General features: G+C 52.9%; 1 protein-coding gene across 1 annotated transcript in view; it reads right to left on the minus strand.

Annotated features, from left to right (window-relative positions):
* LOC123372402 (class I histocompatibility antigen, F10 alpha chain-like) overlaps nt 1–16,519 on the minus strand; it is a 54,626-nt gene that overhangs the window by 18,632 nt on the left and 19,475 nt on the right. Inside the window, exons 3-6 of the mRNA XM_045020465.1 lie at nt 13,787–14,062; nt 3,575–3,850; nt 1,507–1,608; nt 1,054–1,086 (exon numbers count right to left, since the gene is read on the minus strand). Of these exons, the coding sequence (XP_044876400.1) occupies nt 1,054–1,086; nt 1,507–1,608; nt 3,575–3,850; nt 13,787–14,062 (687 nt within the window). The remainder of the gene's footprint in view (nt 1–1,053; nt 1,087–1,506; nt 1,609–3,574; nt 3,851–13,786; nt 14,063–16,519) is intronic.

Below are 16,519 nucleotides of genomic sequence, written 5' to 3' on the forward strand. Positions count from 1 at the left end.
TGCAGGGAGCTAGAGACAGGGTACCTGAGTGGAGCAGGGCTGGGGAAAGGCAGAGGAGCTGGGGAGCCCCAGGCTGCAGCCTAGCAGAGGGCTAACAGGTACTGGGGGTTGCAGAGGGCAGCCCAGGGGTAGGCCAAGGCAGCAGGTCCAAACCCTCCTTGCCAGTGATGAGTGGCTGATCCTGCAGCCTGCCCCAGGACGTGGGGCTAGACAATGACTGGCAGTAGCCTTAAACTGAGGCAAGGTGGGGATAGTGGGTTGGGGGTTCCCTGAGGAGGGGAGACCCTAAGACTGAAGGGTTACTGCCAGGGGGCAGCACCCCAGATAACAGAGCACTGGGTATGGGAGGGAGACAGGGTACCTGAGTGAAGCAGGGCTGGGAAAAGGCAGAGGAGCAGGGGAGCTCCAGCCTGGAAAGCCCCAGGCTGCGGCCTAGCATAAGGCTAATAGATACCCACTATCCCCATCTTGCCTCAGTTTAAGGAAGAAAAGGCAATAATAGAACATGTGAATGTGGGAACAGGGCTAAATAACTTTTTTGTTTCAGTTTTCATCAAAACGTTTCAAAGCGAGGGGGAGATGTGATAGCAGTTTTCAAGTACGTAAAAGGTTGTTACAAGGAGGAGGGGAAACATTTTTTTTCCATCAACCTGCAAGGACAGGACAAGAAGCGATGGGCTTAAACTGCAGCAAGTGAGGCTTAGGTTGGACATAAGATTAAAAAATCCTGTCAGGGTGGTTAAGCACTGAAATAAATTGCCTAGAGAGGTTGTGGAATCTCCCTCTAGTCAGGGATGGTCTAGATAATACCTAGTCCTGCCCTGAGTGCAGGGAACTGGACTGGGTGTCCTCTCGAGGTCCCGTCCAGTCCTACGATTCTATGGTACTAGAGCAATAGTTGGAGATTTCCCTAAAACCCTCAGTGCAGACAAGGCCTATGAGTGGGAGCAAGGATCAACTGTCAGAGCCTCTAGGTTAAAATCAACAAGGAAATACTGATGGCTGTTCAGAGGTGGCCACTTGAAAAGAGGCGATGGGTTTGTTGTCACTTACCCTGAGCTACAGCGTAGCCGTCTCCCTTTCTCCCTGCAGAGAAAAGGCAAATGTCAGTGAATGCAGCTCCCAAGGCAGGAACCGACTGCAATCGGTGTCTGCAGCTCAGAAACAGGGCCCCTGGCCCAGCACGGCCCCCTGACGCTCAGTAATGGACTCAAGGTCCCAGGTGCTCATGATCAGCAGGAGAGAAAGACACAAAGAGACAAGAGTTTCTAAAGATCTCAGCCCACTGGCTGCTGAGCTCTTTGGAAAACCTAACCCCATATAAACCGTAACCCACACCCAGTTTCTGGGTCTGGCCCTCCAGCAGCTCCCATTGGGTGTCATTAGCTCAGTCCCGCAGTGGGGCAGTTACACTGTACTGACACTGGCGCCTGTACTGCTGCTGTCCTTAGGGGTGTTTGCAGGGCCCACCAAGTCCAGGGAATCCCCCCATCCCAGGCTCTTTACCTGGGCGTTTCTTTTTCCAGACGACTACTCCGATTATAACACCAACCAGGACAACTGCAGTGATAACTCCAGCCACAACGGGAATCAGACTGTTATTTGGTTCTAAAATGGAATGGAGAGAATGATCAATGGGGAAAAATCCCCACTAAAACCCTCTTTCATCTCATTGCAGGGATCAGTCAGTCAGCTCCCCAGATAAGGGCTGAGTCCTGCAACCCGCCACCTCTTCCAATGCAGCTACCATGCATTGCACCCCACCATGGAAAGTCCTGGACAGTAGACCCACCCTCTACCAGTTCAATTCATAATAAATATTTAGCACTTAAAATAGAGGACTTTTACAGCATTAATCAATCTTCATAAACCTAACTATGGGAGAGCAGGGATGTCAGTATCGTCCCTAAATGGGAAAGGGGGGAGACTTGCTGAAGATCACACAGTGAGTCAGTGCAAGAGCCAGGAATAGACTCCAGGAATCCTGACTTCCAGCCCCTCCTTCTCTAACCCACCAGGACCCCACTCCCCTTCCAGAGACAGAACCCAGGAGCCCTGGCTCCCAGACCTCCTGCTCTAACCTACGAGACCCCACTCCCCTTCTAGAGCCAGGGATAGAAACCAGGAGATCTGGCTCCCAGCCCCCTTACTCTAACCCATTAGCCCCCACTTAACTCCGAGAGCCAAGGACAGAACCCAGGAGTCCTGGCTCCCAGCCCCTAACCCCCCCTTGACCATGATGACTTTCATGACTAACGGAGCACAGTCCCATTGTGGGAGTCTGGTGACAAACTGGAAACTGACCTCAAAGCTCTGGATTTCCCTGCCATGAATGGAGTTACAGACACAATGCGTGTTTTTTGAGGGGGGCAGGAAGTGAAGAGGGGACGATAGAGATATTTTAATACTGTTCTTGGCTTATATACACCTGTTAAACCCCAAGTTCTGTATACACTTTCAGTTTCACTAATCAACTTTGCCTGTTTTCTGAAAGATCTACATAATAATACAGCAAAAAGAAAAAATTTTCTAAGAGAATAAGGAAATGTGGTTTATGACACAAAAATTGGCAGGGGACGTGGTAGCAGGATTATGATGTGAAACCATCTGCTGACTAGATTTCCAGTGCAGGCTGCCCTTTTAGAAATGGTTTGCACTTCCAACTGCTGCATTTTTCCACATCTGAATTAACCAAGCAAAAAGATGCCTGGAAGGCAGCTCCATGTGTAATAAATTCTTCCCCAACTTTCAAGTACTAGGGGCATAGGAGACTCTCCCCGCTGATGAAGGGCTCTAATCTGCCTCCTCGCTCTATTCCAAGGCCACACCCTCTCTTCCAGCATCACTGCACACAGAAACAAGCTGCTCCCAAAATTAAACATCTCTCTGGCCACATGGACAAGAATGAAGGACCCATAGAGCCATGTTTCTGAGAACCTGCTGGATCATAGGACTGGAAGGGACCGCGAGAGGTCATCTAGTCCCGTCCTCTGCACTCATGGCAGGACCACGAGTGCATGAAGTTGAGACCAGGGGCTGCAAGCTGAAGCCAGACCAATTCTGTCTAGAAATAAGAGGCAGATTTGAGCTTCCCCTGGGATGTGGTAAATTCTCCATCCCTTGGAGACTTTACATCTGGAATGGGCATCTCCTTCTGAAGGATCAGATCTAGTTCGCCCCCACATGACCAGACTGGATGCTGGGGTCCCTGGTGAGATTCCCCCCTGCCCTGGGCTATGCAGGAGCTCAGATCAGATGATTAGAATGGTCCCTTCAGGCCTTAATGTCTCACTGTTAATCTTCTCCCTTCAGAGACACTGTATTGCTGAGATGTATCCAACAGCCCCAGAGGCAGCAAACTGGAGAGCAAGGCATGAGCCCCAGGCACTGTGGGTCCCAAGTCTAGCACTAGAACTTGACTGCAGAGGGACAGGGCCAAAGGGGACAGGGCCTCACAGGCCCTGAGGAAATTCCAGCTTCAGCCTATACATCGAAATGAGAATTTTTCAGGGGTTGAGAGTAATGGATTCCCCCTCTCCCACTAGGAACACAGACACACACACAAACTCCTTACCCCAGGGGACAGAGAGTGGCTCTAACAGGCTTTCATGCTCCACGTGACATGAATAATGGGCTTTGATCGTGGGATCAATCTCCATTGTCACCCAGGTCTGGTAGGTCCCGTCCCCACTGGGTAGGATGCCTTCAGAGTAGGTCACCTGCTGTCTGCTCTCCCCATCTCTCAGCCAGGTCACGGTGATGTCCCGGGGGTAGAACCCACTGACCTTACAGGAGAGGGTGCTGAGGCCGTCATGAGATGACCTGTCACTCACTCTAGCTGTTGGGCACACTGGGAAAAAGAAGAAACTGAAGTTAGCTGTTTTCAAGCTCTAATCCAGGCAGTCTTTGCTGGAGCTTTGCAGCATGAAATTCTGAGACCCCAGCAGTGGGAGAGGATGAGAGTCGATGAGACGGAATCCCTCTGATGAGGATTTTCCACCATGCTAGAGGATTTCTATGCCAAATCCACAGTATTAGCATCCCTGACCATATTCTATTAATCATAGAATATAAGGGTTGGAAGGGACCTCAGGAGGTCATCTAGTCCAACCCCCTGCTCAAAGCAGGACCAATTCCCAACTAAATTATCCCAGCCAGGGCTTTGTCAAGCCTGACCTTAAAAACTTCTAAGAAGGAGATTCCACCATCTCCCTAGGTAACCCATTCCAGTGCTTCATCACCTTCCTAGTGAAAAAGTTTTTCCTAATATCCAACCTAAACCTCCCCCTCTGCAACTTGAGACCATTACTCCTTGTTCTGTCATCTGCTACCACTGAGAACAGTCTAGATCCATCCTCTTTGGAACCCCCTTTCAGGTAGTTGAAAGCAGCTATCAAATCCCCCCTCATTCTTCTCTTCTGCAGACTAAACAATCCCAGTTCCCTCAGCCTCTCCTCATAAGTCATGTGCTCCAGCCCCCTAAGCATTTTTGTTGCCCTCTGCTGGACTTTCCAATTTTTCCACATCCTTCTTGTAGTGTGGGGCCCAAAACTGGACACAGTGCTCCAAATGAGGCCTCACCAGTGCTGAGTAGAGGGGAATGATCACATCCCTCGATCTGCTGGCAATGCCCCTACTTATACAGCCCCAAATGCCGTTAGTCTTCTTGGCAACAAGGGCACACTGCTGACTCATATCCAGCTTCTCGTCCACTGTAACCCCTAGGTCCTTTTTTGCAGAACTGCTTCCTAGCCATTCGGTCCCTAGTCTGTAACAGTGAATGGGATTCTTCCATCCTAGGTGCAGGACTCTGCACTTGTCCTTGCTGAACCTCATCAGGTTTCTTTTGGCCCAATCCTCTAATTTGTCTAGGTCCCTCTGTATCCTATCCCTACCCTCCAGCGTATCTATCACTCCTCCCAGTTTAGTGTCATCTGCAGACTTGCTAAGGGTGCAGTCCACACCATCCTCCAGATCATTAATGAAGATATTGAACAAAACCGGCCCCAGGACCAACCCTTGGGGCACTCCGCTTGAAACTGGCTGCCAGCTAGACATGGAACCATTGATCACTACCCGTTGAGCCCGACAATCTAGCCAGCTTTCTATCCACCTCATAGTCCATTCATCCAGCCAATACTTCTTTAACTTGCTGGCAAGAATACTGTGGGAGACCATATCAAAAGCTTTGCTAAAGTCAAGGAATAAACACATCCACTGCTTTCCCCTCATCCACAGACCCAGTTATCTCCTCATAGAAGGCAATTAGGTTAGTCAGGCATGACTTGCCCTTGGTGAATCCATGCTGACTGTTCCTGATCACTTTCCTCTCCTCTAAATGCTTCAGAATTAATTCCTTGAGGACCTGCTCCATGATTTTTCCAGGGACTGAGGTGAGGCTTACTGGCCTGTAGTTCCCCAGATCCTCCTCCTTCCCTTTTTAAAAGATGGGCACTACATTAGTTTTTTTCCAGTCATCCGGGACCTCCCCCGATCGCCATGAGTTTTCAAAGATAATGGCCAATGGCTCTGCAATCACATCCACCAACTCCTTTAGCACCCTTGGATGCAGTGCATCCGGCCCCATGGACTTGTGCTCGTCCAGTTTTTCTAAATAGTCCCGAACCACTTCTTTCTCCACAGAGGGCTGCTCACCTCCTCCCCATACTGTGCTGCACAGAGCAGCCATCTGGGAGCTGACCTTCTTTGTGAAGACCGGCAAAAAAAGCATTGAGTACATTAGCTTTTTCCATGTCCTCTGTCACTAGTTTGCCTCCCTCATTCAGCAAAGAATCTTGTGGCATCTTATAGACTAACAGATGTTTTGCAGCATGAGCTTTCGTGGGTGAATACCCACTTCATCGGATGCAAGTCATCCGACAAAGTGGGTATTCACCCACGAAAGCTCATGCTGCAAAACATCTGTTAGTCTATAAGGTGCCACAGGATTCTTTGCTGCTTTTACAGATCCAGACTAACACGGCTACCCCTCTGATACTTGACTTCCTCATTCAGTAAGGGGTCCACACTTTACTTGACTTTCTTCTTGTTGCTAACATACCTGAAGAAACCCTTCTTGTTACTCTTAACATCTCTTGCTAGCTGCAACTCCAAGTGTGATTGGCCTTCCTGATTTCACTGCTGCATTCCTGAGCAATATTTTTATATTCCTCCCTGGTCATTTGTCCAATCTTCCACTTCTTTTAAGCTTCTTTTTTTGCGTTTAAGATCAGCAAGGATTTCACTGTTAAGCCAAGCTGGTCGCCTGCCATATTTACTATTCTTTCTACACATCGGGATGTTTTTTTCCTGCAACCTCAATAAGGATTCTTTAAAATACAGCCAGCTCTCCTGGACTCCTTTCCCCCTCATGTTATTCTCGCAGGGGATCCTGCCCATCAGTTCCCTGAGGGAGTCAAAGTCTGCTTTTCTGAAGTCCAGGGTCCGTATTCTGCTGCTCTCCTTTCTTCCTTGTGTCAGGATCCTGAACTCGACCATCTCATGGTCACTGCCTCCCAGGTTCCCATCTACTTTTGCTTCCCCTACTAATTCTTCCCAGTTTGTGAGCAGGTTTAGAAGAGCTCTGCCCCTAGTTGGTTCCTCCAGCACTTGCACCAGGAAATTGTCCCCTACCCTTTCCAAAAGCTTCCTGGATTGTCTGTGCACCGCTGTATTGCTCTCCCAGCAGATATCAGGGTGATTAAAGTCTCCCATGAGAACCAGGGCCTGCGATCTAGTAACTTCTGTTAGTTGCTGGAAGAAAGCCTCGTCCACCTCATCCCCCTGGTCTGGTGGTCTGTAGCAGACTCCCACCACGACATTACCCTTGTTGTTCATACTTCTAAATTTAATCCAGAGACTCTCAGGTTTTTCTGCAGTTTCATACTGGAGCTCTGAGCAGTCATACTGCTCTCTTACATACAACGCAACTCCCCCACCTTTTCTGCCCTGCCTGTCCTTCCTGAACAGTTTATATCCATCCATGACAGCACTCCAGTCTCTGCACCAAGTCTCTGTTATTCCAATCACATCATAGTTCCTTGACTGTGCCAGGACTTCCAGTTCTCCCTGCTTGTTCCCCAGGCTTCTTGCATTTGTGTCTAGGCACTGAAGATAAAGCGGGACAATCAGCGAGTTCTCAGTCTGAGACAGGAGTCCTCCCCTCTTGCACTCTCCTGCTCGTGCTTCCTCCCGGTATCCCACTTCCCCACTTACCTCGGGGCTTTGGTCTCCTTCCCCCGGTGAACCTAACCAGAAGCCTTTGCTCCCAGCCACAGACACAAGTACCTTGAAAGGCTTCACTAAGCTCCAGATACAGGTGTCAATAATATGCTAGGTTTGTGCCCATCTCCTCTCAGTCCCTGGATATGAAAAAGGGAATAATCTTGCCCTGGCCAGGGAGCAAAAAATGGACTTGTAGGGCAGTTTGGCTGGGGCTCATCCCCTTCCGGGGCGGCGGGGAGCCAGACGGCCTCACTACTTTGGGCAGGTGTGTCGGGGAATTAGCTTGGCTGTGCGGGAAACTGTCAGCAGCTCCAGCCCTCTGGCAGGGGCTGAGCAAACAGTTCAATAGTAGCAGGCCCAGGCCCTGGGTCAGGGCGGGGCAACAAGCAGTCAGTAGCTCCGGCCCTCAGGCAGGGGCTGAGCAAACAGGCTGAACAGCAAACCCCAGGCTCCTGGCTCTGAGCAGCCAGGGAGAGGGGGAGACTGACACCCACGGGTGGGTGGCAGGGGGGACCCAGGCCCACCCACTCCACTGCGTCCCAGCCCGGGGCCCTAGCAACGTCAGAAGACCAGCTGCTGTGTCAGAGGGTATCTTAACCGCAACACACTGACATTGGCTCTGGCAGTGTTGCAGCCAGACTCAGGTCAGCTTACCCCGGGCTACTTCCAGACTCCCCCTTGTCTGGACGGCGTCCTCCACGGGGTCACACACCATGGGCTCCTCGGGGTAGCTGGCGAGCGGTTGGTTTGGCAGCTCCTCGGGGTAACTGGCACACGGGAGGCCTGGCAGTTCCTCAGGGTAATGGGTGAGTGGCAGGCTTGTTAGTGTCTCTGGGCTCGGGCTAGCATCAGGCATTGGCTGGTCTGGCCAGTCCTTGGTTCAGCCGCCAATCGCCGTGCTCTCTCCACTGGGAGCTACATCACAGGCGTCTGGTCTCTCCAGTGGCTGAGCTTCAAGTGAGCTCTGGGCTTTTATACTTCCTCTCCTGCGCCTTGACCTCTGAGGGGCGGGCGCAGGGTTTGCTGGCTCCGCCCACTTTGATGTCCAGGGAGGCTCGTTCCCCTCTGGGGTGGTGGGGAGCCAGACTGCTTGCTACACACTCTCCCCCCTTAAGTCTGGCTCCCACTAGTCGGGGCCAGATCCTTCCATACCCCCCCAGACGGGACAGGAAGTCGGCATTAGCGTGGTCCTTGCCTGCCCTATAGCGAACCATAAAGGCATAGGGCTGGAGCGCTAGGTACCAATGCTGTATTCTCATATTATTGTCTTTCATTTTGTTCAGCCACTGAAGTGGGACGTGATCGGTGACTAAGGTGAATGGGGCTTCAATAAGTTAGTAACATAGGGCGTCATAAGCCCATTTCACTGCAAGGGCCTCCTTCTCCACCACCGCGTAGTTCTTCTCCCACGGGAACAATTTCCAGCTGATATATAAGACTGGATGGTCTTCCCCATCTATTTCTTGAGACAGGACGGCGCCCAGTCCTACCTCCGAGGCATCCATCTGGAGGATGACGTCTTGGTTGAAATTTGGGCTGTAGGGAACCGGTTCATGGCAGAGACTCTTTCTGAGTTCCTGAAAGGCGTCCTCCCATTTCTGGGTCCAAACCACACGTCGAGGGCTGTCCTTGGTTAAAAGGCTGGTCAAAGGGGTGGCGATCGATGCAAAATGAGGAATGAAACGCTGATAATAGCCGGCAAGGCCTAAGAACTGTCGCACCTGATGCTTTGTGGTGGGAGGTTGGCAGGCCACCAGGGCCTGGACTTTTCCCACGAGGGGCTTCACTTGTCCATTCCCTATAGTGTAGCCCAGATAAGTACTCTTTTGCCAGCCAATGCGGCATTTTTTTGGGTGGGCTGTCAACCTGGCAGCCCGCAGGGATCTCAGGACTGCAGCTACCCGTACCAAATGATCCTCCCAGTGGCGGCTGTAGATGACCACATCGTCCAGGTAGGAGGCCGCATAGTCTCGATGGGGTTGGAGGACATGGTCCATCAGCCGCTGAAACATGGCTGGGGCCCCATGGAGGCCAAAGGGCATCCAGATGAATTGGTACAGACCTGTTTGGAAGGCAAATGCCATCTTCTCTCTCGAAGCGGGGTCAAGGGGGATTTGCCAGTAGCCCTTGCTGAGGTCAAGTGTGGTGAGGAAACGAGCCAAGCACCTCATCTACACGTGGCATAGGATATGCATCAAATTTGGAAATGGTGCCGACGCGTCAGAAGTCAATTGGGCTTGGATACTAGCACTATCGGACTACGCCATTCACTCTGTGAGGGTTCAATTACGCCTAGCTCTAGCATGGCTTGTACCTCTTCCTTGACAATCTGTGGCAAGGGCCTGGTCGCTTCTCGGATCACTACCCCAGGTTCTGTCTGAATGGTATGATAAACCAGGGTCGTGTAACCCGGCTGGCCAGTGAAGTTTCGCAGGAACGCCTGCAGGAGGCACCGGGCTTGCTTGCGTTGTTCGTTCATGAGGGTCTCCGCGAGCTGGGGCCACTTGGGGCAGGGTCTTGGGTCAGGGCGGCATGGGGGCGCAGTTCTGGCTCTGGCGGGTAAGGGTTAATTAGGGATGGTAAATAGAGGTGCACAACTGCTTGATCCCCAGGAGCCTAGTCACCTGCTGCAGCAGTTGGGAAGTAAAGTTGGTGCCCTGGTCAGTGAGAATCTCCCGCAATGGTTCGGGCGGTGATGCTCCGCAGCCGTACCGCCTCCGGGAAATGGGTAGCAGAACCTACTAGGACCAACACATACTGAAATCCTGCGGTGCTTTTCGGGAGGGGCCCCACCAGGTCCATGGCCACGTGATTGAAGGGCATTTCAACTATGGGCATGGGGACCAACGGGGCCTTGGGTGTCCGGGGGGGTGCGGCTAGCGGGCACTCTGGGCAGGAGTTACAATAGTTCCTGACTTCCTGATGCACACCAGGCCAGAAGAAGCGTGTCAGTATCCGGACTAGAGTCTTCTCTTGGCCCAAGTGCCTGGCAGCAGGGATGTCGTGGGCGAGTTTCATTACTGCCCGCCGGTGACTTCGAGGCACGAGTAGTTGACTCTGGGGTTCTCCAGTGCGTAGGTCCCATTCTATCTGATAGAGCCGATCCTGTCGCAGTTCGAAATGTGGCCGCTGCCTCGGCCGGTGCGGGTCAATTATGGCCCCATCAACCGTGGCTAGTTGCTTGTAAGCGTCACTGAGGGTGGGATCTGCCCTTTGGTCACGACAAAAGTCAGTGCGAAGCAGGGGTTCAGTGGCAGCTTCTGGAATGGAGTCCTCAGGCTCTTCTTCCTGACCGTTGGGGGCTGGTGCCTCCTCCCGCTCAGACTGGGTCTCAGGGAGACTCCCTTCCAGTACTGGGGTAGTTTCAGGCCTCTCATCGGCATTGGAGCGGAGGACTTCTGGGAAGTCTGGCCAGTCCCACCCCAGGATCACCAGGTAGGTGAGCCGAGGAGCCAGGCCAACCATCGATCACGTGACCCCCCATCTACAGTCAGTTGGGCTTGGGCACTGGGGTAGGGTTGTACGTCGCTGTGAATGTATTGTAGACGGATCATCCTCAATCGTGGGTCAGCCTGGAGGCCTAGGCTTTGGCGAACCAGCGTCTGGCTGCAGCCTGAGTCAATTAGGGCCAAAGTTGGCCAATCCCCGACAACCACTGGCACCGTAATCTTGGCAGCCTGTGGGCATTGGGTGCGGGCTTCTCCCATGCAGACCTGGCCGAAGCTGCAATCCATCTCGGTGCAGTCTTGCTGTAAATGGCCATATTTCCCACAGGAAAAACAGGGCCTGATATCTGAGCGCCCAGGCCAGGACAGTGTTCCCGCCTGGCCCCTGGGAGGGCTTCAGTTGGTCCCTCGGGCATCTGGTCGAGGTGCCAGGCCTTGTCGAACCGGGACCTCAGCAGGTTGGGGTCGGGGCTCCAGGCCCCATGATGGATTTTGTGGTTTACTCCGGATGGCCCCCCTTTTCTCTGGGTTAGGGCGCTCCGGTGCTGGTGGGGCGGGTCAAGTGATTGGTCTCACTGGTGCTTCTGCAGCGAGGAAATCCTCCATCAATGTGATGGCAGCCGTTAAGGTCATAGGCCGATGGGAGCGGACCCAGGCCCTCCCTCGCGATGGGAGTGTATGGACAAATTGCTCCAGAATAATTTGTTCAATGAGCTCATCCGGGGTTTGCCTTTCGGGTTGTAGCCACCACTTGCAGGCTTCCCTCAACTCTTGGGCTACCATCCGGGGTCGGGCCCCCGTAGGGTAGACCAAGCTCCGGAACCGCTGTCAGAAGGTCTCCAGGCTAACATTCAGGGCATCTAAGATTGCCGCCTTTACCTGGGTGTAGTCCCAAGCCGTGTCCATGGACGGCCCCCATATATGGTTTGGGCCGTCCCGGTCAGATATGGGGCCAAAATAGTAGCCCACTGGTCTTGGGCCCAGCCTGCGAGTAACGCCATTCTCTCAAAAGTTACTGGAAAAGCTTCTGGGTTGTCATTGGAGCCCATCTTTGTCAACCGGATGGGAGGGGCCAGGCTGGGGGGCCCAGTGGCACCCGCAGGCTGGGGCTCCGCAGGACAGGGCAGCAAGGTCGCCAACTGCTGCAGGCATTGCTGCTGGTGGTCCCAGTTCTGGCATTCCAGCTCCAAAATCAGCTGCTTCCGTTGGGTCCTGAGCTGCTGGAGCTGGGTGGCCTGCTGCTGCTGTCTTTTGGCTAAGAAGTTTATAAGCTTGTCCATATCCATGGTCGCTCGGGCACGCTCCACCGCAGATCCCTTCTCACAAGGATCGGGGTGGGGGGGGGGATCGTTGCCCGCATTCTCCACCACGTATAGGGCAGCCGGGGAGAGGGAGAGACGGCTACCCGTGACGCACTGACATTGGCTCTGGCAGTGTTGCAGCCGGATTCGGGTCGGCTGCCCCCGGATACTTCCAGACTCCCCCTCTAGAGGTGCCTGGTCTGGACGGCGTCCTCCATGGGGTCACACATCATGGGTTCCTCGGGGTAGCTGGCGAGCGGTTGGTTTGGCAGCTCCTCGGGGTAACTGGCACACGGGAGGCCTGGCAGTTCCTCAGGGTAATGGGTGAGTGGCAGGCTTGGTAGCGACTCTGGGCTCGGGCTAGCATCAGGCATTGGCTAGTCTGGCCAGTCCTCGGTTCGGCTGCCAATCGCAGTGGTCTCCCCACTGGGAGCTAGGCCACTGGCGTCTGGTCTCTCCAGTGGCTGAGCTTCAAGTGAGCTCTGGGCTTTTATACTTCCTGTCCTGAGCCTTGATCTCCGAGGGGCGGGCCCAGGGTTTGCTGGCTCCGCCCACTTTGATGTCCAGGCAGGCTCGTCCCCCTCCGGGGCGGCGGGGAGCCAGACCACCTCACTACAGGACAGGATAAACTGACCAGTTAGAGATGGAAAGGGCCCATTTAACAAAAAGTGACACACACTGCTAAACTGCCCCTCAAACTAGCTAATATTAATTGGCTAATTTCTCATAGGTTGTTACCAAAACTATTTACCCCAATATTATGGATTTCAAAAGGAATTATGTTGAAAAATCCGTTTCCCAGCCCCTTGGTACTGAACTATACATTACATGTACGGCTTTTTCTTCTTGGCATTTGTAAAGAGGGCCAAGGACAGGATAATGTTCTGCTGAGGTTTGTGAGAGAAATAAGCAACTAGTACAATTGTTGCAAAAAACTGGGTACAAATTTCAAGTAACCTTGAACAACAAGCGCAAACTGTTTGGGAAGGGAAAGATTAGGGTGTGTAATGATGCTAACTAATCTGGGAAATTTGTGTCCATGGTAACAGACAAGGTACATACAGGGGTAATAGCGAGTTAACATTTTGAAGCAGACTGTCCTCCTGAGTCGGAGTATTAAAGCATTTAACCTCTTCCCTTCTATGTTTATGCTGATTAATCTTTAACTAAAAAGCTTTGGTAATAAATTGGAGTGTGATTATCTGAGGTCTTATTGATAAAAGAATCAAGTAATAAGTAAGGGGGTGTTACAGCAAAGATAGGTCTTGAGGAGGGAAAACTTTGAGGACACAGGTAACATTCTTCCAGGTTAGTATGGGGAGGGGAATTCCACATGTAGGGGATGGCATGGAAGAAAGCACATAGATGACTGTGGGAGAAGTTTGGACAAAGAGGCAACAAGGACAAAGCTACCGTCATTGGTGGGACACAGGGGCTGGGGTTAATAACAAATATGATGGTGCAGACAGTGAATGAGGAAGAATTACATGGTGTTTGAAGCTGGTATCCTTAGAAGTGGTGGCACTTCCATAATTAAACAAAGTGCTCTAAAATGCACATGCACAGACAGATTGCCTTGATAACTACTGTGTCTCTACACTGAGCTGCTTTTAATATTTTCAATTTCTTATCTTTTTTTCCCAGCAGAGCTGGTGGGGGGCGGGGGGGGAGAAGAGGGGTTGTTTCCCCACCCATCCCTGGTGCAAGGTTAGCTGAACGGCCCCCTACCTGCCTGCTTCATTTTGGAACTGCGGCTAAGGAATGGAAATGTAATTTGTAGTGACCTTCTGGGTGGGGCTTGTCCCCCTGCCTTACCTTTCCTCTGGAGAGTCTCCTTCCCATACTCTAGAGAACGTCTTAGCCAGGGGATACATCTCTCCTCCAAGTAGCGTTTCCACTGCTGGTTGTCAAATACTTCAGCATCCCATCTCCTCTTGGTGATCTGAGCCCCAATATCTGCTGCTCCTAAAGTCATGGTCTCCATATCGAAGGTAAGAAAGTCTCGCCCGTCATAGGAATCCTGGTAAAACCCCCAAGTGGTGTTGTCTTCCCGGAGATCACAGCCGTATTTCATCTGGATAATGTGAAACCCTGAAACACAGCGGAGGGTCAGCAGCAGCAGCTCTCTGAAAATCTCACAAACACCCCACTGCAGGTAGCCCAGTGGTGGTTCTCCTTGCTACTGGACCCTCATTCCCCTGAGAAATGGGGTTCCCACTTATGCTGTTGGGTCCTGCACCCTCCCAGCTCCTTTCAGGAGGGAACCAAAACCACAGGGGGCACCCTCTCCAACTGTTGGGTCTTTGTACACTAAAGACCCCCCACTGCAGAGAGCTCACAACCTTCAAGGAGTGCCTCATTGCTGCTTGGTGGCAGGACCCCAAAGGGAGTACTCCAGATATTGCAGGGGTCTGTCCCCTCCAGCTCTCTTCTGCTCTCTGAGGATCCCCCCAATTCTGGTCGTTAGGGTCATTCCGGAGAAGAGAGAGCATTCAGGGTGCCTATACCCCACTCTCTCCTGCATTGTATTAATTTTTCAGGGTCCTAAGGGTCACTTGGTCCCTGTAGCAGGGTGGTGACCCGCTCCAGCCCTGGAAGGGTTAAAGCCAGCCCTGGGAGAGGGCTGAGGCTGTGAAGGAAAGCCTGGGCTGACTGGGGAAGGCAGCCACAGCTGGGGCCAGGGCTGGCTCCTGGGTTTTTGCCGCCCCAAGGAGCAAAGAAAAAAAAAAAGCCATGATCACAATCGGCACCTGCTCCACTGCGCCACTTTCTTCTTCGGCAGCAATTCAGCGGAGGGTCCTTCCCTCCGAGAGGGACCGAGGGACCCGCCCCCGAGGAGCCCAACGTGCCGCCCCTTCCCCTTGGCCGCCCCAAGCACCTGGTGCCGGCCCTGGCTGGGGCCACGCCCCAATCAGGCCCAGCTGGTCCCTATAAGAGGCTGTGAGCCAGGAGCCCAACAGTCTCTCTGCCTGTAGAGAGAGAAGGGCCTGGCTGCAGGGAGCCAAGCAGGGTACTGGGGGTGGAGCAGGGCTGGGGGAAGGCTAGAGGAGCCAGGGAGCTCCAGCCTGGAAAACCCCCAGCCTGCGGGCCTAGCAGAGGGCCTAAGGCAAGTACTGAGGTTGCAAAGGGGCAGCCCAGCAATAGGCAGAGGCAGCAGGTCCAGACCCAACCTTGCCTGTGATGAGTGGCTGACACTGCAGTCTGCCCCAGGGTGCGGGGCGTGCTGGTGCCTGGCAGTAGCCTACAACTGAGGCAAGGTGGGGGAAGTGGGTGGGGGGTCCCCTGAGCAGGGAGACCTGGAGAAACAGTGGGGGTACTGCCAGGGGGCAGCACCCAGTGACAGGGTCACCCAGGGTCCGAGAGGGACATGGGGGACAGCAGCAAAGCGAGACACCAGCCGGCAGAGGGTGCTCTGGAGGCTGGAAGCTAATTCTCCTAGATGACCAGCAGGGGGCGCTGCCGGGTGAGTCTGTGCCTGGTTACAGGCCCCCACCTCCTCCATTCACATCACCCCCATGTCCCTGTCGGGAGGGGGTACAGGTCTGTCCCCACACTAACCTCTGCTCTGGTTTAATGACCTCACAGGATCCCCAGGGTCACTCTGTTTCCCTGCCCCATCTCCCCGTGCCCACAACTCAATCTAGGAATGGCAAAGAACCAACTTCGGATGCTTGGCCTCTTTTTCACATGGCCACTGTCTCAAGGTGATTCCCTGTAAGGATCAGACCATTGACGGCCCTTAGTTCAGCTGGATGCCATTTTCCTACAGCCAGGCTAATCTTTACAGCAACGGCCCCCATCTCGCACACAACCAAGAGCAGACTCAGTTAATACAGCCACCCCTGGGCTGAGAGGAGGCAGGGAGGGAAACTGGGGGTGGGGGAACAGCGGGATGTGGGGATGGGGACAGGAAGGAGAGTTTAGGGGACAGGGAGGGAGGCTGTGGTGAACAGAGAACATTGTGGGGATCATGAGGAAGACAAATGTGGGGAACGGATCAGACCCCTAGCTTGGCAAACGGGGCAGAATGTGGGGCACAAAAATAATCTACACAGGGTCCCAAATATGTTCACTCCTCCCCCTCCCTGCATTAGATACATCGAGGTAAATGCCTAGATTTTCAGCAATCACTAGTGATTTTGGGTGCCCAACTGAGAGCTTTTCAAGGGGCCTGATCAAAAAGTGGGAGCACCTGGCCTCTGCATATCAGATACCCAAATATCACTAATCACTTCATAGAATCATAGAACTTAAGATCAGAAGGGACCATTATGATCATCTAGTCTGACCTCCCACAAGATGCAGGCCACAAAAGCTGACCCACCCACTCCTGAAATAATTCTCTCCCTTGACTCTGCTGTTGAAGTCCCCAAATCCTGATTTAAAGACTTCAAGTAGCAGATAATCCTCCAGCAAGCGACCCCTGCCCCATGCTGCAGAGGAAGGCGAAAAACCTCCAGAGTCACTGCCAATCTACCCTGGAGGAAAATTCCTTCCCGACCCCAAATATGGCGATCAGCTGAACCCCGAGCATGTGGGCAAGACTCT

This window comes from Mauremys mutica, chromosome 6, assembly GCF_020497125.1.
Source record: "Mauremys mutica isolate MM-2020 ecotype Southern chromosome 6, ASM2049712v1, whole genome shotgun sequence".
In the NCBI taxonomy this organism is placed as follows: domain Eukaryota; kingdom Metazoa; phylum Chordata; order Testudines; family Geoemydidae; genus Mauremys; species Mauremys mutica.